Source organism: Urocampus carinirostris, chromosome 12, assembly GCF_059441175.1.
Source record: "Urocampus carinirostris isolate Australia breed hairy pipefish chromosome 12, RoL_Ucar_1.0, whole genome shotgun sequence".
Lineage (NCBI taxonomy): Eukaryota > Metazoa > Chordata > Actinopteri > Syngnathiformes > Syngnathidae > Urocampus > Urocampus carinirostris.
In genome coordinates, this window is record NC_142360.1 from 15,550,130 (window position 1) to 15,572,959 (window position 22,830).

At 38.6% G+C, this 22,830-nt stretch overlaps 2 protein-coding genes and 1 non-coding gene across 3 annotated transcripts; all 3 read left to right on the forward strand.

Annotated features, from left to right (window-relative positions):
* The first annotated feature begins 3,058 nt into the window (after nt 1-3,058).
* Nucleotides 3,059-9,425, forward strand: foxf2b (forkhead box F2b). The gene is made up of 2 exons (XM_088349561.1): nt 3,059-4,214; nt 8,827-9,425. The coding sequence occupies exons 1-2, from the start codon at nt 3,269-3,271 to the stop codon at nt 8,991-8,993; spliced, it is 1,113 nt and encodes a 370-aa protein (XP_088205687.1). The 5' UTR covers nt 3,059-3,268; the 3' UTR covers nt 8,994-9,425.
* A 5,642-nt stretch (nt 9,426-15,067) lies between these two features.
* On the forward strand, nt 15,068-15,259 carry LOC148355062 (U2 spliceosomal RNA). The gene has a single exon (XR_015852331.1). It is a non-coding gene; the product is annotated as a U2 spliceosomal RNA (small nuclear RNA).
* A 3,616-nt stretch (nt 15,260-18,875) lies between these two features.
* LOC148355063 (forkhead box C1-A-like) lies at nt 18,876-20,483 on the forward strand. Its single transcript, XM_088349282.1, has one exon. It carries the CDS (start codon nt 18,993-18,995, stop codon nt 20,268-20,270), a length of 1,278 nt encoding a protein of 425 aa, XP_088205408.1. The 5' UTR covers nt 18,876-18,992; the 3' UTR covers nt 20,271-20,483.
* The last annotated feature ends 2,347 nt before the right edge of the window (nt 20,484-22,830 follow it).

Below are 22,830 nucleotides of genomic sequence, written 5' to 3' on the forward strand. Positions count from 1 at the left end.
CTAAGGCAGACTTTTTATGCAATTCATTTATATTTGGCACTTGTGAGAATCTTTCTGTTTACCATGTGGCCTCCAAACAAAATTGAGTTTGACACCCACGCTTTAACATGAGCTAAATTATCAAGAATGATTCATTTTAAATAATATATTTTCGTTGCAAGAAAATTCTCAAAATAATTCTTAAAACTGGAAGACATATTTAAAACATGAAAAATCATCTTTGTATAGAGAATGTAGAAAAAGAATCACCGTGCGTGTTGTTATTACGTGTGAGTGGTCTTCAGGGAGGGAGCTGTCGAAGCCGGCTAGGCTAATTTGGCTTTTCTCTCTCTAATGAACGCAAGCCCCTCGGGAGCGCCCCTAGCCGGGGGCGGTAAACTGACACTAGCACACTGTGTGTGGTATGTAGCCGGAGCTAAAGTGGAGGGGGGCTTGATGGAAAAAGCCTGCTTCCACTCATGTCAAAGTCCTTTATTGAGTCCCCCCTCCCTCAAATACACACATATAGGCCGCATGTAGCCCCTCCATCTGATCAGCGTTTGTTTTCATTCTCCCGCAGACCATTTTAGGAGGAAATTAGGAACAAAACACAAGATAAGATAAGCTGTCGAGATTTGACGGAATCGTGAAAGTTGATTCAGAATATGTATTTATAATTACGCATGCGGACCAATTCAAATAGGGGCTGGGATGTCAAAGGAACTTTGATAGATTGCTTATTTTTTCGTCAAGTTTAAAGATGTAACCAGGCCCAGTCGGGATGTGTCCTTTGCGGACGAAACGATTTATGAACCGACTCTTGGAAGTCATAGCAATGAAAGCCGGGTGGTTCCTCTTGTGATTGACCAATTTGCTTTTTTTGTTTGTTTGTTTGTTTGTGTTTTTTTTTTTACTTTAAATTCGTCGTGTATATAGAAAGTTTTATTTTCTTTTTGCAGATCTTTAAGTATTTTTACGTTTCCCGTGTTTTTCAGGGATAATGTTTTTTACTTAATTGTTTATTTGTTGTTTCACTAAAACAAGAATATCTTGAATCAAAATTTGGGGTGTGTTTTTTATAGATTCTAAGTTGGATAGTTGAAAAAGGTTCAGATTTTCAATGAGTTGAAAATTTACCATACAGTCAAAAAAAATCTATAATAATTTTGAGGAATGATACATTTAAAATTATTCAATACATAGTGTGCATAATATTACATATTTTTGGTAATGTACCGATTACAGGGACCCCCAAAATCATGTCTCTCTTTTCTTCTAGCTTTTTCCCCCAATGCTTTCTTTTATTTTTCTTCTTCTTTTTCTTGTTCCAAGCCTTTTTTTTTCATTTTCTTGTTTTTTTCTTCTTTTCCTGTGTATTAACCTTTTTTCATCGTTTGCCAATTTCCCCTAACTTTTTATTTATTTTTCTAGCTTTTTTTTTTCATTTGTTTTCTTCATTTTCTCTCTTTTGTCTTTGGTTATTTGGTCTTTCGTTTCCTTTTAAAATTTTATTTTGCAATATGTTTTCCCTTTTTAATTAGTTTTGTGCAAAATTCTACAGTTGCATGATTAGTAATCTATGGAATATTGTACATATTAATGGGATGGATGAGTAGGGTACTGACGATCGGAACTATGCCTGTATACTGTGTGCCCCCTTCTGGCTGTTTTTGCAGGGGTCTCAAACTCAATTGACTTAGGGCCCTGTTTGAGGTTGTTCCAAATTGCGTTTTTTAACAAAAAGAAAACTCTCAAAAAAACATTCCACAGTGCTTGCATATCTTTTGGGAAATTTTCTACATGAAATAAGTTCTAAAAAGAAACAAAATTTATACAAAAAACAATCAAGAATGAATGAATCCATATTTTGCATGAGGTGCATTTACATTGAAGGGACATTGGGTAGTCGTTGTATTGTGTTGTGCAAACAAAAAAGAGTGCTAAATATAATAATAATAATAATAATTTCCTTTGTATTGTCATTCTTTGTAACAATGTACACAGAACGAAATGTCGATACACCTGACCCGTTGTAGCGAGCCGATGCAGCCGCAGCCAACAGAGGGCGCCGCCATTTTTACCAATCATAACTAGAATACAAATCAAGGAGACTAAAGGGGACAGAACTGCAACATTTTCTTTCTCATTTTTTTTCCTGGCCTTTTGTAAAGGAAGAAAATAGAGGAAAAAAAAGAATGAAAGAGGGGAAGGGAGAAATGAAAAAATTAGAAAATTAAAGAGGGAAAACAGGGGAAAAAAGAGAGAAAAAAAGAAAAGGCGAAGAAATAAACGAGAAAAAATGAAAAAAAAAACTAAAAAAAAAACCGGAACAAGAAAAAAAGAAGCATGAAAAATAAGACGGATGAAATGACAAAAAAATAAGAATATAGGGACAGAATATAAGTCAATTTGATAAAATTTAATCAAATTTTGAATGGAGTATATATGCAAGCAAATTAATTGAGAAAAATTGGATACACCCTTTTTTGGTCATATATTGCAGAGGTATCAGATTCCAGTCTCTGTATTAAATCAACCAACCAATCAACTAATCAATCAATCAATCAATGCATCAATCAATGCATCAATCAATCAAATATTTCCCCTTCCTAATCCAGTATCTCTGCCATTTTTTAATCAATTGTTGCACACACCTCAAAAATGTTTGTCCTCTCCCGCTCTAAATAACACTCACTGTCCCTTTAACCTTTCCTAATATGATATGGGCCTTTACTATCATTTGAGAACCATGTTTTAGAGGGTCTCATAGTTTAGGCAAATGAATTTATTTGTGTGTTTTAGACGCACATTGCAATGGCTTTCTTTGTTTCCTGTTCTTGAGTGATTGCTGAATTTCTCGATGGCCACCCGGTGAGCCAGCACGCTGCCCCACTTAACTCTGCCGTGACACCCCGTGGAACTTACACCCCACTTCCCGCCCCTGCGTCCACTTGCATGCCGTGGGACAATAAGAAATCTCCCCCAGCTTATGGGCCGCCCCCGCCTTTCGCTCTTCCTTTTCCTTCGCACTGGACGCGCTTGCATGCGTGCATGCGTCAAGTAGCCTACGTGCGTCAGGGCGGACTCGTGCGTAACTGGATTCCACCAGGATTGCGCACCATTTGGACGCTCGCTGCACAGGACTGCAGGATTTGCGGGTTACTGAAATCAAGCAGGATTGCGCTCTGTTAAAACGCTCGCTGCACCGGACTAAAATATCAGTTTTTCTCCGGATCTCCAATTGGAATTCTCCGGGGCCTGTCCCCACCTATAACGTCAAGCCGCCGACATGACTACCGAGCCCGCTCGGCAGCCGCTGGATCCTCTCAGGTCCAGTCCTCCGTCTGGCGTCCTGCATCCCGCTATGCTGAGCCCACAAACCGTCGCCGAAAGCTCGGCCAAAGGCAAAAAAAGCGGTTCTGGATTGAGGCGGCCGGAGAAACCCCCGTACTCGTACATTGCCCTCATCGTTATGGCGATCCAAAGTTCCCCAAGCAAGCGCCTAACCCTCAGCGAGATCTACCAATTCTTGCAGGCCCGCTTCCCGTTCTTCAGGGGCTCTTACCAGGGATGGAAGAACTCAGTCCGTCACAACCTGTCACTCAACGAGTGCTTCATCAAGCTACCAAAAGGACTCGGGAGACCCGGCAAAGGCCACTACTGGACAATCGATCCGGGCAGCGAGTTCATGTTCGAGGAGGGCTCGTTCCGGAGGAGACCCCGAGGATTTCGGCGCAAGTGCCAAGCCTTGAAACCCATGTACAGGATGATGAACGGGATGAGCTTTGGAGCCTCCATCCTACCGCAGAATTTCGACTTCCAGGCGCAAACTCTTAACTCTTACAACTTGGACGTCTTGCACAGCAACCCCGTGAGCGTAAGCGCAACCGCGGGCTACGACGCACTGGGGGGAACTGGCGCCCACCATATGTCACCAAGCCCGGCTTCTACCTACGTGGCCGGCAACGGTGATTACGCACCAGACGGCGGCGGAGGAAACAGTCCGATGCCGTCTTCCCCGGTCGTGGGCAGCGCATTGGACGCCCACTCTGCGTATGGTGGTGCGTCCGTGCACTGGGCAGCTTCGGGCGGTTCGGCTTACGTCAAACAGCCGCCTCTCAGCTCCGGGGGCCCCGCGTCGACCTCTTTGCACTCAGGGATGGCGTCTTACGCCCTGGACCAGACCTACATGCACCATAATGCCTGCAGGGAGGCCCACGCAAGCGATGTGGCAGGTATATAAATAAATAAATACATAAATAAATAAATCATATTTGGTTTAAGCCGAAGATTGCAGGAGCATAGGTGGCAATAAATATTTTCAAATCGGTAAACGAGCCTTAATCTAATATATAAGGTTCTCAATATACATACCTGTCAACTTCAGCCGATTGCTCCACTTATTTATGATTCCTTATTACGCGATAATAAACCTTACAAACACAACACGGCACCTATTTGCCCAGAGCAAGACAGAGAATGAAAACAAGTTAATTTGTGTAAACAAGTTTTATTGTATTTACGGAATAGACAACAATAACACATATTTTAGCATCTTCCTAAGTTCTCTCCCCAGATGCAGTACATTTAGAGCAGTGCCGTGTCCATCTGCTACAAGTGACTGAGACGATCCGGATCAAGGACAAAATGGGCATGATGAGATCAGACTTTTAAAAAAAATCCCGCACAAAACTTGGGATACACCGTACAAAATTTTAAATGATAAAAAAAATACAGGTAAATCATATAAGTGAACAGGTAGGAGATGAATACTCAAAACAAGAAATCTGCGCTCGGCCAAATATTGCAGGGGTTGTATTTACGAACCGGCAAACAAGTGTTAATCGAATATAAGTCTCTCGATAACTGGCGTGATTTGTAAAAAAGCAAATTTGAAAATGCTCGGAGAAATTCTAGAAAATAGTGTTGCATATTTCAGTATCAAACTGTATACTATGTGTATTATTTGACAGCTGGGCCTACGTTTATTTATTTATTTTTAATCGATCATGTTTCAACTAATACTACATACCAAAATCAACACATATCCTGTTTACAATGTTTACAAATTCAATGATGAGGTTCATTTTTCATCTGACAAAATTTAAAGTAAATTTCACTCAGATCCGTATTTTCTTTAAGGGATATCCATAATGGAATTCAACCATTTTTAGAGCCCGTACTTATAGAGGGGGGAATAATACCAGTAATAATAACAACGAAAGTAATAACAACAATAATAATAATAATAATAATAATAATAATAATAATAATAATAATAATAATAATAATAATAATAATAATAAGGATGAAAAAACTAATAAAAAAAGATTCATTCATCCATTTGTTTCACCGCTTGTCCTCACTAAGGTCGCAGGGATACATAATAATAAACATAATAAAACAAAGACATAATTAAAGGTATAACCCTTCTGATAGATATTCGTTCCCCTATATTGGAGGAGGGCGTCTGTTTAAGATTTAATTATAATTTCGGAAGCATATTTTAGGTAATTCTCTAAGCACAACCTTGTAAATATTTGTTCCCATTTATATTGACGTTTTTTTCTCTCACTCTCTTTAGTCTTAATTACGTGTTTATCCTAGATGTCCCGTCTAGTCTCGTGGTAAACTATTAACGATTATCGATCTCAATTAAGACATTTTAATTCCAACTCGATGCGATTTAAACACTGCTCGTGATATTGCAGGGGCTTGAAATTGCCGATGATCTTTGAGGATATTGGGTAAAACCAAACCATGAACCTATCAGTTGAAGTTACTCTATTGTATTCTATTCTATTCTATTGTATTCTATTCTATTCTATTCTATTCTATTCTATTCTATTCTATTCTATTCTATTCTATTCTATCTTGTGCTCAGGATTTAAGCATTGTATGCACACACAGTGTGTTACTTCTAATTATGTCTTATCTTAATTTTTAATGTCTACTTATGTTATTTATTTATGTTGTCATAATTTCTGCTAATTGCAAATACAGTAGTGTCTTACTTGTGCAATGATAATAGAACTATTCTATTCTGTTCTGTTCTATTCTATTCTATTCTATCTCATGCTCAGGATTTAAGCATTGTATGCACGCACAGTGTGTTACTTCTAATTATGTCTTATCTGAATTTTTAATTTCTACTTTTGTTATTTATTTATGCTGTCATGATTTCTGCTAATTGCAAATACAGTAGTGTTTTATTCGTTCAATGATGATGATAAAACTATTCTATTCTATTTTATTCTATTTTATTCTATTCTATTCTATTCTATTCTATCCTGTCCTGTCCTGCCCTGCCCTGCCCTATCCTATCCTATCCTATCCTATCCTATCCTATCCTATCCTATCCTATCCTATCCTGTCCTATCCTATCCTATCCTATCCTATCCTATCCTATCCTATCCTATCCTATTCTATTATATTATATTCATGTCATGTTTATTTGTATAGCTCTTAATCACAAAGAGTCTCAAAGGGCTGCACAGACCACAGATTATTGCAAACTACAGACTATTATTACACCATCCCCTGATCTAAAACCTACATGAGGGCAAGGAAAAACTCAAAAACCTCAACATGAGGAAAACGAAGCCCTCGAGAAAGGACTGCACATGAAGTAGTCCCCCTTTCAGGATGTCCAGGTTGCAACGGATGTTGCAATAACAAACCATACACAGACATTATCGACATGAAATATAAGTCATTCATAAGCTATAGAATATATGTGTGTTTAAAGCCAAGATTTTATACAATTCCACTGAGGTTGCAGATCGAATCTCAAGGGGAAAAGCATTCCACTGCGGGGGTCCGAATGGAGAACACTCTTGGGCTCCGGACCAGAACATAGCGGGAAATTAAATCTAAGGATATGAGGGAGCAAGTCCATTCTATTCTATTCTATTCTATTCTATTCTATTCTATTCTATTCTATTCTATTCTATTCGATTCTATTCTATTCTATTCTATTCTATTCTATTCTACGTCACGCCCTGAATGCAAGCAAAGTATGCACGCATGCGTGAGTGCATAATTTCTAATCACATTTTGGGGACCATCTCAGACAAAGTGGTTTTGCAACTCCCATTTGGCTCAACAAGTCACGCAGCTTAACTGGGGCTTGACTGGAGTCCTGCAGATTTCAGCCCACGCCGAATCCTGAAAGGGGCTCAAAGGTTACGCAAACAAAGACTGAGCGCGCAGTCGGGACCACACCGGCGACGAGCTCAGGAGTTCGACCTCTGCAACAGACGGGAGGCCTTGTTCCGATTCATACAACATCTTGATGGAGCCCGCCGGGAGCGAGGGTGGGAGGACTGGAGGGGGCTACAAATTGCTGTGCGCAAGACTATATCTGGTGCGTAATCGCGACTGCTGTCCTGTGTCCAGCAGTGGAAGAAAATCACTGTCTGGAGTAGGAAAAAAAAACATAATGATAATCTATAGGTGCTCTGTTTGCTCCTCACAGCAGGGGTCTCTGAGCTTTTTCAAGATGAGAGCTACTTCCCAGTTTGATATGCAGTTCTGAAATAACAACTTATCACGATGTTGTTACCATGTTATTACAGGTTCATTACTGGAAGTGGGGTTTAATAGATTCAGCCAACCACTATCAAATATTTTACTAAAAATCGCAATGACCAAGCTCTGGTGAACTATTTTTGAACAGGTCTGGGGGCACCTTAGACCTCCTTATCCTAATGCCCACGGACACAACATTGGAGACCACTGCCTTACAGGGATCACGTTACCCCAGTTTTAAAATCACTGCATGGGCTCCCTGTGCATTTCAGAATCCAATTTTAAGGTGTTTATACTACCTTTTAAATGTCTAAACAGTCTTGGGCTATCTTATCTATCTGATATGCTTATTTTATATCAGCCTTCTCTGTATCTGAGGTCCTCTAGCAGCGGTTTGTTGACTGTTTCTAGGGTGAGGACCAAAACTTATGGTGAAGAAGCATTCAGCCACTCTGGTCCTCACCTCAGGATCAGTTTTCCGGAGGACATCAGGTCCGCTGGGCCCCTTGATATTTCTATGAGGAAGCTCAAGACCCACTTTTTGGGGGGCATAGTTGAAGGTGTTTTTCTATTAAGTATATGTTAACAATGCCCAACTGATTTCAAGAGTTCCTATATATATTTTGTCACCGCGTCTATTTGCTTTTATCTTACTTTTATCATTGATGTTCCGGCCACGCAGCGCATTACGCTGAAGGAAAGGAGGCCGGCAGGATGGGGGCTGGTGAGTGCTTTATGCGCATGCTGGCGGTTTTGTTTTATTCCAGGGTAAAAACGGTGAAAGTAAGAAAAGGGCTGTTCCAAATACTTTCCAAATTCCAACCCAAACTCCCGATGTATACGTGATATATTCAAGCGCATCTAAGATAGACACGTACGTGCACGCGCCACAAAAGCTTCTTGACTGAGCCGCAATGATAATTTCAGGCAGATGATGGTGTCTGAAAGCAGAATATTTTGTAGGTACAAAAACAACCTTTAATTGCCTTTTAGTCGATCATTTTTATTTAGTTTGTTCCACTTTTAACCCTTTATTCAAATATATTTTATTGTCTATTTCATATTTGTATGTTTTCGTTCTTTTTTATATTTGTTTTTTGTTATTTGAGTGTTTCCTCATTGGGGTTCACACTGGTAGAGTGTTTTTTTTTTTTTTTTTTTTTTTTTGGGTTGGGCTTGAACAATTTTATTGACACTTAACAGCAAAAAAACAATTTGAGGTTTGAACAATTTTTCTCGACAATTTTAACAGCAATTAAGCATATTCACAATTTCGTTCTATCTGGTCCAATGCTAAAAATTTGATTTGATTTGCAGTGGGGATTCCACGTTATCAGAGCCATTCCTGCGACCGGAAAGATTTCGTGTTCAACTTGAATAGTATGCCGTCCTACCACCCGTCAGCTGGCACATCCTCCTACTACCATCATCACCATCACCTTCACCATCATCACTCTCAGGACATCAAGCCTTGCGTCATGTGATGTGCGCATGTGCCATGCGGACCCCCGAGGACGGACGCAGTCAAACTGCACGCAAGCCGCCGCCTCGCAAATATAAGGCGCATCGATTCATTTGATGACGTGACGTCATCTCTTCACGTGTTGCCTCTGTGGACCACGCAAGGGATCCTAAAAAGAAGAATAAACCAATCTTGGGGTGTGGACAGAGCGTATTTTTTAAAGTGATCACATAATATTGGTGAGGACCAAACCATGATTGCTTGATATTGGTGGAGACGTGTCTATTCCAGAAACCACGCCCTCGGGTGGCACTTTTTTGTCGGTGAAGATATCCGATATTTTACAATTATTACATGATTATTATTCCCTACACGTGAATGCTGCATTATGAACTGCTACAAACATTGCACTTATTATAACCATTGTACAAGAACGAAAATAAAGTTTTTACATTGTAGCTGACAGCAAACCATTTTCTAAGACACATTTCGTAATGAATTTGTATTGTGTTCTCGTCGTTAATATTGGAATTGCAAATGCAATGGTTCAAAATTGGTGCACAAGTCACATGCGCAAGGCCTGGATGTCAGATTTAACCCGTGGTGAGTGTTTTTTCATGAAACGCATTTTAATATATGGTCACAATATTAGTATTATATCTTAAAATCAACATAAGAATAATAATGACAATTCATAAGTCTGATTATATCAAACCTACCTGAGGTTGTCATGTTGAAATACCAGTGTTTCATTTATGATTTTTTTCCCCCCGGTTATCACTGAGTTTATGTGACCAAAACGCCACAATTCCAGCCCCTAATGCCGAGAGCTTAGTAAATCGTAGATATGACTCAGCCAAGGCTCGAACTTGTGACCTAACAGTCTCAGGGCGGGCGCTCAATCCTAAGGCCACTGAGCTGCTATGATTTGAGAATGATCAAATGACAACAAATGTGCTTATTGATTAAGGCAGTGACCTCCTAACAATTTTTAGCCAGGGTGTAATTATCTTTTTAAATGTTCCGCAAACCACCCGTCAAAAATATTTAAAAATGAATTCCCGGTACCAATCTCGTTTCTTAAAGGTTCTATTATCATGTTACCTAAATTCTCTGTATATATATACTTCTTATCATGTGTGGTCACTGTGGCTCATGAGGAAAATACATATCCGTTTTGGTTAAAAATTGAGCTTTATTTTGGATTTTATATATTCTGAACCCCATTTCTAAGGATTACGGTAATTCCTTTTCTATAAAAAGGACAATATGTACATATATTTTAAATGAGAAAATGTATCCACCAATGGAACTAAAATGTTACCCTTTTAAAATAAAATAAAAAATAATTGAATTCTGTAAAATTAGGTGCAGTAGATCAACTTTATTTGATTTCATTTTAAAAAAAATTCAGTGCAATCCTACCGAAACTTTATCAAACAAAACACTGTTCAACAAATTTCCGTGTACTCTTCATGAGCAGATCATTAGTAGATAAAAATAGTAATCTGCTGCCACCTACTGTTATATAGTAACTCGGACGATCACTGGAAGAAAGCAAATTTAATCAAGACGAGTCGTGCGGCACGGTTCAAGTCATAGGAACCTCCTGCGTGGGTTCAAATCCAGCTCCAGACTTCCCGTGCAGAGTTTGTATGTTCTCCCCGTGCTTGCGTGGGTTTCCTCCGGGCACTCCGGTTTCCTCCCACATTCCAAAAACATGCATTTCAGGTGAATTGGCCGGTCCAAATTGTCCCTACGTGTGAATGAGCGAGTGAGGTTTCTGTCCCCGTGTGCTCTGCGATTGGCTGGCAGACAGTTGAGGGTGTCCCCTGCCCACTGCCCGATGATTGCTGGGATGGGCTCCAGCACCCCCGCGACCCTACTGAGGATAAGCGGTGCAGCTAATGAGATGAGATGAGAGCCGAGAATCATGTTTATCTGTATAGCCCTTAATCACAAGGAGTCTCAAAGGGCGGCACAGACCACAGATTGTTGGAAACTACAGAATATTATTACAGCATCCCCTGATCTAAAACCAACATGAGGGCAAGGAAAAACTAAAAAACCTCAGCATGAGGAAAATGAAGAAACATGAGAAGGGACCGCACATGAAGTAACCCCCCTTCCAAGATGACCAGGCTGCAATGGATGTTGTATTAACAAACAATAAAACTAAAACTAAAATATAAAAAAATAATATGCAAAATAAAAAAATAAGATAAAAAGGGTGACCTAGTATTCAATTGATGTCGCATTAACAAACAACACACAGACATTGTCAACATATAATCTAGGTCATTCATAAACTATAGAATATAAGTGTTTTATAAGCCTAGATAGTGAATAATGATATACTTTTTTCCAAAGATAAAATTAGAAAATATCTTGAGGAACACTAGACAAGGTTTCACAGCACACTGGTTGAAAAACACAGGATTACACTATTTTATAATATGATGTATTTCAGGAAATCTAACAAAAATGTCGAATTGTCAGATAATTCTATTGTACAGCTATTCTTTCTTGCAAAATGATTTATCGTTTCATATCGTTAATTAATAATTGTTTGTTCTGATACTGTGAGTAAATAAAAAGCCACAAACAAACAAACACGTAAAACTTTAGTTATATTGTAAACTTGCATAATGTTGTTGAATGCGTCCAAAATACATGACGCATTACTGTATACACATTACAATGTCTTGACGAGTTGTTCTTGCAGTTTAGTCATTTAGGTTTCCCGCACGATAGCGGTCTTCAGGGGTTCATAGCTTTGGGGGTGCTGAGCACCAAGAGTGTCTGGCTGGTTAAAAGATTTAAAAATAATCACTTATATGGTCATATATGACATGTAAAATTAAATTATGAAAACATTTTAATTTCGGGAAATATTTCGCTTAAGGCTTTTACATTCTGCGCCAAAGCCTTTTAATTGAATATTCGTTTTAAGACCGTTGTCATTAATTGAATATTCCCATTTTAAATTGAACTATGGCACTCTTGGGCTTCTGCAATGACATACTCTCAACTTAATACACCGGAGCCTCCACAGACTCCTCCGCTATGCCAGGGGTGACACTAGCCAAGCGAAAAGGGAACAAGGAGTGGGGTGACAGCGGTCCTTGGTATCAAATGGACTGAACCATTTCAAGGCAGAATTTCTGACACTGTATTGTTAACATTTTTGTCTTATTTTACCTTTTTAGTTAACGTTTTTTTTAATTATATTTAAACCTAGACTGTCTTTTATAATGAAAAATAAAGTTTTTATATTTTGGGGCTGGAGGTGGGGGTCATTGGGTGTTTCGTTTGGTTGAATTGGTTACGCCCTTGGTGGTCTTTCTGAGCAACGCATCCCGTTTTGATACGAGCGATGGTAACAAGAGAAAGGAAACGTCTTTTTGATGCATATATAAAAAAACGATTAACTGCAATTCCAAGGGGGTTGTTTTGACATTAAGAAATTGAAGTCTGGGGAATAAGGCCGTGCAAGCCAGCTCAACAGGTGGATTAGCGCGTCCTCTAGCGGCTCATTAGTTTCATTGCACCAGCAATTTTCTTTACGAACCTTCAGACAAGGAGTTTACACAACAACATGTTTAAAGGAACAGTGTGCATTATTTAGAGATTTAGAAAATAAACCAAAATACATGAACTTTCATGTAAAGAAGAATGAATACTGTACCACAATGACCATATTTTGTGCTAGGAGTAAAAGTAAATGAAGTGACATTGCGTATTATTAAGCGTTTGCCAGAGGTTAAAATAGAAAAAAATGAAAATAATTTGAATAATAACCAAAAATATATGAAATGTCATATAACCTGGCATTTTTGTACAGTAATAAGTCGAGGAATGTGCATTTAGTTTACGTAACATGAGCCTCAGGTAGAGGAAAAAAAACATTATTGTCTACCATCTTGCTGCTACGGGTATGCCCCAAAATGTTGTAAGAGGCTGGGCAAAGAAATTGAGAAAAAATGGTGCAGTTTGGTCACTTTGAGTCTCGGTTGTTTGAGTTTTTCTTACTTGTGCTATTTAGCACTCGTTTTCGGTTTCACTATACAATACAGGATATCTAATGGGCAAATACTACACACTGTTTCCTTAAACCACATGTGTCAAACAGTCGGCCCGCGGGCCAGATCAGGCCTGCTAAGGGATTGAATCCGGCCCGTGAGACAACACTCGGAGAAGCGCAAGAGAAAAACAAGCAGCAGGTTGAAATATGTCAACTTGATGTTGCCAAAGCCGGGTTACTCTCACAAAGACACTGTACTTGTATTTCTCTCTCTCTCTCTCTCTCTCTCTCTCTCTTTTCCACCCTTTTCTCCCACTCTGTCTCTTTCACTCTCTGTGTCTCTCTTTTTCTCTTCCTTTGTTCCTCTATGTCTCTTTGTCTCTTTCTGTCTTTTTAACTTCTTTTGCTCTAACTTCCTTTTTTCCTTTTCTCTCTCTTCTCTTTCTCTCTTCCTACCCTTCGCGCTTTCTTTTCTCCTTTCTCTCCTTCTGTCTTTCTATTTCTCTTTGGATTTCTTTCTTCCTCTCCCTTTCTTTTCCCGCTCTCTCATGACTTTTTATCGCTTTTGTTTCTCACACGCTCTCTCCCTCTCTCTCTTTTCTTTCTTTGTCCCGCCCTCTCTCCTTTTTCCTCCCTCTTTCTTTTTTATTTATCACTCTATTTCTTTCTCTTTAATCTACTAGTCCGGCCCCTGACAGAATGTTTGTTCTATCGTGTGGCCCCCGAGTTAAAATGAGTTTGACACCCCGCCTTAAACTGAGCCACAAAATTAGATTGCATAATATAATTCTGGTATTTGAGGAATATACAGCATATTGATGATCTTGTTTCCGTTCTCAGATCTCCAAAATAGAAAAATAAAAAGCCTTTAGCGGTCCGGTTCTCTAGAAAACTATACTTACTGATTTAATTCCTGTACAAATGTGAGACTATTTCTATGCATGAAATATGACAGACATTTGTACAATAAATTTGAAGGGCTATGTTGTTCTCAACTGGTCTGACTTATGGACACTCCATCCAACCCTGATTATATGCCACAGCCCAAATCGAGAAAAAGTTCACTTCTCAAATTTATTGAAAGAAAGAACTGTTCAGTTTATCCATCCATCCATCCATTATCTGCACCGCTCAGTAGGGTCGCAGGGTGTGCTGTTTAAATGCAATATATTATGATATACTCACATAAAAAATGACCAGCAGAACCAAAACGACTTGATGTAATGATATTCCCTTTAATGCTCAATAAGATGCATATTTAATAAAATTCAAAACCCTTTACTTCAGTAGCGTTTTTTTTTACATAATAAAATCCATAACTCGTGTATTCTCTTCTGTGGCTTCATTTGGCCATGTTTAACATGTGCAAAAACTTTATTGGCCTTTTTTTGTGGTGTGAAATGACTTATGTAAGAATGTTTACCTTTGTTCAAACTGCATCATTAATATTTAGGTGACTTTTAAAACATTCTGGCGTTTGTTTTGCGAAAAAACTGTGTTAAGGCCTCATTGGGGGACGTTAGTGTTCGGGGTGGGTATCCGGGCTCTTTTTCGAAAACCGGCTGTTTCGGCTCACTAAAATTAGCTGCCTCTTTCGCTAAGCAACAACGAATCATTTGAAACACGGGTCACATACAAAAAAGGGTTATATATAAATATCAAAGCAAAAAGAAACGGTGTTGAAGTAAAAAGCGCCTTTAAGGTATCTGGCTCCTCCTGGGAGGAGAGCTGGCCTTTAAAGCCATTACGTTCGGGAGCGATACATCACTAGTCCGAGGGATATTTGGTTTGCCGACAAAACTGCTATTGTCTTTGGATTTGTAACTCATTGAAACGACTTAGTTATCTTTGCGATGTTTTATTGGAAGAAAAAGAATATTATACAGCAATGTCGATGAATGCATGGAATATATTTATTGCCGCTTTGCAATTGGTCCGAACTATGCCACGTGATTGGATGGCTTCGCTATTGCAAATCAGTTTTATGAGTTATACCATCGATTCGTATTGAATGAATGTAAACAGAATGAATGTTTTTGGTTAAAGCGTGTTTCCCTAAATCAATTGTTATCATCGCTTCTCGGCCTATTGGCTAAGTTCAAAGTGTAGTTTCTGTTCTTGTCAGTCTGATATCTGATACGTCCCCTATCCGGGGACCATATATTAAATTGATTTTTGGAGTTTGGAGGTGGATCAAGGGCTTGCTCTGTCCACTCCACGCATCGTCCTGGTATTGCAGTGCCACTAGGAACGGCTCTTTGGTGGCTTTGCTTTGCCATTGCATTTATTCCCTTTTGATTAACAGCAGCTGGCATTAGTTTGTATGGCATCGTCTTATAAAGCGGCATTACCCCCTTATGGGTTACGCTTAGGAGGATAGGTCGATTCTCCACCTAAACAGGGCACTATGAAATGTGTATCAGTGCATGTATTACGTATCAATTAATGCAACTGCAAATGTAAGCGACAAATTACCGTTATTTTACCCAACACCTAAATATGGGGAGATTTTTCAGAAAAATGTTTACACTCGTATTTTTCAGAACCACAAATATATTCATGATTTACTCAAGCTCTAACAATTATTTACCTGTATAAATGCACACGCAAGATTAAAAATCACATTTATAAATCGCATATTTGTGGCTCTGCAAAATACTTTATCCACACGTGATTTTTTCTTTAAATGGTACTGGAGAAATTTTAAAATTAGCTTGGAAAGTCTTTAAAAAGTGCTTGAATTTGGCCATGAAAAATGTGTGCGAAACTTGAACATGTGAATTTTTTAAATAATAGGTAAAACAAGGTGTCAACACTATTTTTTTCTCAGTTTTTGGACTTAATTTCACCTATTTTAAACAGTTTCCCTAGCATTTATTCATCCATTTAAGGACTTAATTGTGTGGACACTTCCGTCATACTTGGCACCTGTATTTTAATTTTATTGTATATTGAACTGAAAATCCTAAAATTAAGTTGTTGGTGAAAAACGTGTGACGCTCATTACAAAAAAAAATATCAGATAACTTGCAAGACCCGGAAGTTAAGGCCTCAACGTGATCAGCACCAAAATCCACGCCATGGAAACGCCAAAAGGTAAAATAATGTTTGCCAAATAAAGCATAGAAAATATTTTAGCAGTTTTCAAATCCTCCTGCCTTTTGCCCTGTGAAAAAACATTGGGGACGTTTTTGTTTGGAAGTTACTGAAATTGTGGCTCTTTTTCAAGAACAGTCCCTTTTGGCCACTAAAGTTAGCCAGCTCTTTTGGCTCCTTACTGACCCCAAATCAAAATAGAATAGAATAGAATAGAATATACCTTTATTGTCATTGTTACAAAATGGGTTAACATATTGTGACAACGAAATTGGGCATGACACTCCAGTTTTATACATTCACAGTGAGGTATGAGCCAAGAAGATAAAGGAACAGAGAAGATAAGGTTATAAAACAAGGGGGATAAGGCTATAGTTATAATTTACATGGTATTTACACAAGAAATGTCGGCATGTGGGATGTTACATACAGTGTTGTCGTGATACCGTTGGTATCGTAAGGGTTGTGCAATATTGCATTTGGTGCAAAGTCATCATAGTGCAAAAAAATAGTCAGCATATGCATTGGTGCAAACATGGACATCATAGTGCAGAAAAAAAGGAAATGGTCAGGCATTGTGCAAGGTGAGCAGTAAACGTAGTGCAGTCGACATGTGCAAGAACATAGACATGAGACATGTGATCCATAATAATGAAACACTATACTTAGACTAAATGAATCATTTTATAACTTGTGTTATGTCACAATGTTAATTTTGTTTGGGTAAGACACTGAATCCCTATTACCCCCAATAAGCAGGTCGGTGCCTTCCATGGCTGCATAGCCGCTAATGGTGCGTGTGAATGGGTTAGTGTGAAGCACATTGTAAAGCGCTTTGGGAGGTCTTTATTGACTTGAAAAGCGCTATATAAATGCAGATCATTTACCATTTACTTCTTCACTTCCAAGCTTTGGCCACTAGATGACGACATTTGGCAAGAAACGACGTGTGAAATTGTAGTCACATTTTTAATGCGCCTCGTTGTTGGAACATGTTTCAATTTTCTTGATAATAACGTATTTTCAGTATTTGGCACGAATTTCGTGCACAAACTTAATAACACCAGGATTAGACGCTTTAGAGCTTTCTGAAATATGATTTGACAAATCTAATGAATTGGTGATGATTTGGAAAACTAATTCTGAGGAAAAAGGTGTAAGAAACACGCAATTGCATAAGAAATACAATGGAAGAAAAACAAAATGCATTTTAGAGCTATTATAGGTGCAATCGACCTGTGTCCGAGCACAGCAAGGACCAGTTATACTGTACTTGTGTTCTTTTACTAGTATTTAAAGAGACAGTGTGTATTATTGGACCGATTGATAACGCTGTATTGTGTCGTGCAACCGAAAGCAAGTTCTTAAAAGCTCAGGAAACAATCCATGGGACTCATAGTGACCAAAACACAATGTTTTGCCCGGCCTTTTTGGGGTTTTTGGGTACCCGTAGCAACAAGATAACAGAAAATTATGTCAGCTCCCCATGGCTCATGTTAAGTGAAATAAATCCAGTTTTTTCGTTCTATGGGTATTAAAAAAGCAGAGTATAATTATAGTCCATGCTTTTTGTCTTATTATTTAAATCATTATGTTTTTAACGAACTTTTTAACTATACTAGGAGGTACTGAATTTTAAAAACCCTTAAACGTAACAATATACTAGATGACAAAACACATAAAATATACATTTTCTTAGCAGGATGAAGCATGAATGCTGACATTTGAAGCGAGATTAGGGGGTCCTATTTTGTTTATAAACCAAGAGATGATTTTTAAAGAGATTGTTTGTTATTTCGCACCTCCTAGCAGTAAAAATGTATTCGTTAAAGAAACCCGTATTGATATAATGATACGCAAAAATGCATGAACTATCATATGAACATGCATTTTTTTAAAATACGCATAGGTCGAGTAATAAGCATTAATTGGACATAACATGGACTTCCACCTCGAGGGAGCGACATAATTTTACACCAGGCAAAGCAAATATGAAAAGTTGTAAGGTTTGTCACTTAATTGGAGAGGCCTTAGTTTGTATTGTTTCTTTACTTTGTAGCACTCATTTTTGGTGGCACTACGCAATACAGCATACTGGTCTACTTAACTACGAATTTGTTTTACGGTTTTTTGATAATTTCAAATTGTGTATCTTATATGACACTTTAGCACGGAAACAAAATAAAGATTACAAAACAAAACCTCGCTTTTCTCGTCTTGCCCATTTTGGCTCTAATGTTAAATCTACTTTACGCACGATAAGCAACAATGAATTTACAGCAAGTGGGGGAAGAAAGATGCTGAAGGAATTGTTGGTGTTGTTTATTTAGTAAACAAAAATTGGTTCAAGTGATCTTTTTATTCCTCATCTGCCTTGCTGTGAGTGAATAGGTTCTGCGTTGGGTTTGCATGGTTTATGATCGCTTATTATCATAAGGATAATTGCAATCATCAATGTGCTTGACATGTATGATACAGTAAAATTTAGTGAAAAATAACTCGTTCCCTTAAAAACTACAATTTATACGATGCGTTTTTGTACAGTATTTACCTTTTTTTAGGCGTTGTGAACCCAATAAATGAAGGTGACCACCTAAGCGGGATATTTTTTTCTGAGCATTTGGGGGAGGAACTGGATTTGTGTCCAAGGCGCACTTCTCTTCGAAGCGACGCGGGTTTTCTGCATTGGTCCGCCTTAATCCACCAATCAAATTCAGTATCACAGCTCAGAGGGCGGAGAAATTCTCTGAGCAAAAGGGAGGACAACACTCCAACCTTCCCCTCCAAAATGTTCCTCGCTCTCTGCGCTCGGACTGCAGCATCCCGGAGCTGACTTTCCAAATGTCCACCGCAGGATATTGACTGCGGCCCAGAACCGAGCAGAGCCGAACTTGGGCGGAAATGCAGGCACGCTACTCGGTGTCCAGCCCTAACCCGCTGGGGGTGGTTCCCTACCTGGGAGGTGAGCAGAACTTTTACCGGGCCGGCGGTGGAGGCTATGCAGGAATGTCCATGAGCGTTTACGACCAGTACCCTTCTGGGTTTGGTGTAGGACGCGCCTACCCGGGTCCGTATAGCCCACAACAGCAACACCAGCTGCCAAAGGACATGGTGAAGCCTCCTTATTCATACATCGCCCTCATCACCATGGCCATCCAGAATTCATCCGAGAAGAAGATCACACTGAACGGCATCTACCAGTTCATCATGGAGCGGTTCCCCTTCTACCGGGACAACAAACAAGGTTGGCAGAACAGCATCCGACACAACCTGTCACTCAATGAGTGCTTCGTTAAAGTGCCTCGCGACGACAAAAAACCTGGCAAGGGGAGCTACTGGACCCTGGACCCGGATTCCTACAACATGTTCGAGAACGGGAGCTTCTTGCGCCGACGGAGGAGGTTTAAGAAGAAAGACGCGCAGAAAGAGAAGGACGAGTGCGTTAAGGAGGTTTTCCATGCGGGGCAGGATCCAGACGGACCGCAACCGCTGCGGATCCAGGACATTAAGACAGAAAATGGAACCTGCAGCCCGCCTCGAGAAACATCGCCCGTTCTCCACACGGTTCCTAAGGTGGAGAGTCCTGACAGTAGGAGCAGCACGTCTAGCGGGAGTCCTCGGCACCCTCACCAGCACCCAGTAACGGGGTTCAGCGTGGACAACATAATAACGTCGCCCCCGGGACAACTCACACCACCTCCGCAGCTTGCCTCCACTCGGAGTGCAACGGCGACCCCCTCCCTGACTCTCGGCTATTCTCCCACTCAGACGTCATCTTACCCTTGCAGCCAGAACTCTCCAAACTCGACTTATCACTGCAACATGCAAGCCATGAGCCTTTACGCAGGGGACCGTACCTCCGGGAGTGGTCACCTGGTAACGTCAAGCCCAGTGGACGAGACTTTACCCGACTATTGCGTCACCAGCACTGCGAACCAGGCCAATCAGACCCAGGAGGGTCGCCTCGGGTCCTGGTACGGCGATATCAGTCATTTGAGCGCTGGGTACCCGTCCCAGCAGCAGAGTTTTCACTCGGTTCGGGAGATGTTCGAGTCCCAGCGGATTGGGTTGAACGGAACTGCGTTTAACGGGAATAACGGTTGTCAGGTGGCCTTCCCAGCCACACAGTCCATTTACAGAACTTCGGGAGCTTTTGTTTACGACTGCAGCAAGTTCTGAAAACTTATGATGACGATCGCCTTTTTAGGGCCACACTAAATTACTACCTTTAAAAAACTGCAGTAGGGTCAAACATAAAAATATTTTGCATTAAATACAGATTAAGGGGTCACTTTGGTATTACTTGTTGAACAAACAATATAATAATAATATGAATTATTGATATCATGAGTCTTGTATTATGTCATTATAATTACAGTATTTGATAACTGACCCTATGTTGCCCTCATTTTGTCCACAACTGCAGCGAGTTCTGAGAACCTCACGATGACAATCGCCTTTTTGGGCCACACTACAATTACAATCTTGAAAAACGGCAGCAGGGTTAAAAAATAAAACAATTTGGTTTCAGATTTAGATTTATAATGATAATATCAATAATAATAATAATAATAGTAGTAACAATAATAATAAAAATGAATTTCAAAAGGCCTTTCAGGACACTCAAGGTTGAAAAAAACAGAAAATGAAAAAAAAATCAATTTGATTTAAATTGTTGTACATCTTATTATCATTATTGTCATTAATATAACTATGATTATAACTACTATTATTAATAGTAATATTGTTATGAATATTATTGCATTACGCTATAACTATAAGTCATATTTGATATACAGTATTTTAAATACCATCTGATTTTTTTAAACCGTGTACCTGGAAATGTGAATAGAAACAAAATGTATTTTTTCCCACTGATGGGATCAATCTAGGAAAAGCCATAACATTAAAAGAAAATTAAAAAACATTTAGATGACTTTTTTTCTGCATTTGTAACAAAACCGTGACGTTTCATTTTGGCCCAAGGACCACAGGAGGGTTAAAAAGCAGAAGTAGTAAAAAAAAAAAGAAGTTATGATATATATAAACAAATAAATACCCATTTCCAATTACCAAACAATCTAAAAAACAAATACCAGAAAACGAAAACCATCTAGCCTATAACTTAATATTTAAATTTCTGTAGTACAGTAAAATATGCATACATTTATTAAATAAGTACTGTAAGTAATCTAAATAAATGAAATTGCTAAATACATAAACAAATAAACCTTTGAACCGAATAGACCCCCAAATTCTTCATTTGACCATAATGCCTTATTTGACATGCGAGTGTTTCTACTTTTTTATTGCCACCAAAAGCATCTTTGTACCAAAACCTTTATACTTTTATATCAAACGATTCCGATAGTAAGCGTGCTGACCTCTATAGATGATATCCTAATATATTTATTTCCATGAGTGCTGAATAGGTTTCCCAAAGGCCAGTCATGAACTCCCCCCCCCCCCCCCCCCCACGTGTTTTATGCCTTCTTAACACCGTATTTGTTTTTAAAGGGAGAATTTGTAGCCTTTTTTGTTTTACGTGTGTTCCTAACCTGTCCAAGTGTTTTCGAAGGCATTCAATTTTTGTTGGTTGAATAAAATGCCTGGATTCGAATCGGAGTAGTGATTTAGTGTCTGTTTTGTGGCTTTGTTGTTCTAATTGATTTTATTTGTAATGAGGATTCGCATTAATTAATTGAGGCTCTAAATAGAATAGGCCTAAGCGCGGCTTATATATGTGTATTTTGGAAAAGCTAAAATATACATATAAAATGAGGGTAGAAATAAGGCCAAATTGGGACTATTGAATTATCCATCACCGATGAGGAATACAAGCAAATACTAGAAAATTTGCTTTGTACGTTTTAGGATGTAAGTTTTTTGACGTCTTAATTCTTATTTGTTTCTCAATATTATATATTTAATATAATAATAATAATATATATAATAATAATATAATAATATAATCTACACATATAATATCTCAAAATGCCCAATTTCGTTGTCACAATATGTTAACCCATTTTGTAACAATGACAATAAAGGTATATTCTATTCTAAAAAAAATTATTATTATTTTGCTAAAGATTTTATACATTATACATTTTGCTCTTTGGGCACGATCACAGTTGAATGTGTTAGAATTTAAAACATTACGATGTCCTTAAATCGGGTAAACATGCTCAGAGGCATTGCCGCAATTGCTAGTAAGCCGCTCCAAAAATCAGTCGTAAGTGCTTCTTTATTTTAATTTTTCTTATAATTTTTAATTGTAGTTGAGTGCACGTAGGAAACTTCGCAAACTTGTCAATCTGCAAAAGCCCACCAAGGCCGCACTTATACATTTTAAATATATATCTATTTTGATTTAAAGAATGTCATTATCATTGAGAAACGATGCAGGGATTGTTTAACACACAGTTCAAGATAATACATTTTGGACATCACAACAGTAAACAACCTGTTCTATATTAATGGTAGTCAATTGGGCTACACCAAAAATTAAGAACACATGGTTTAGCTTTTTATGGAGAAAGCACAGTCAATAAAAATCAAATTTGCAAATAACCTACGAAGAAAAACAAACAAAAAATGTGTTAGTTTCCGCATAAAACGGTTTTAATAATCAGTCTAGAATAAAACTGTTTTAAATGAGGTTGTGTTTTCAGATGATTTAATTTTAAATCTGCTTTTGATAAAGCAAACATCATTAGGCTAAATGTATTTGAATTAT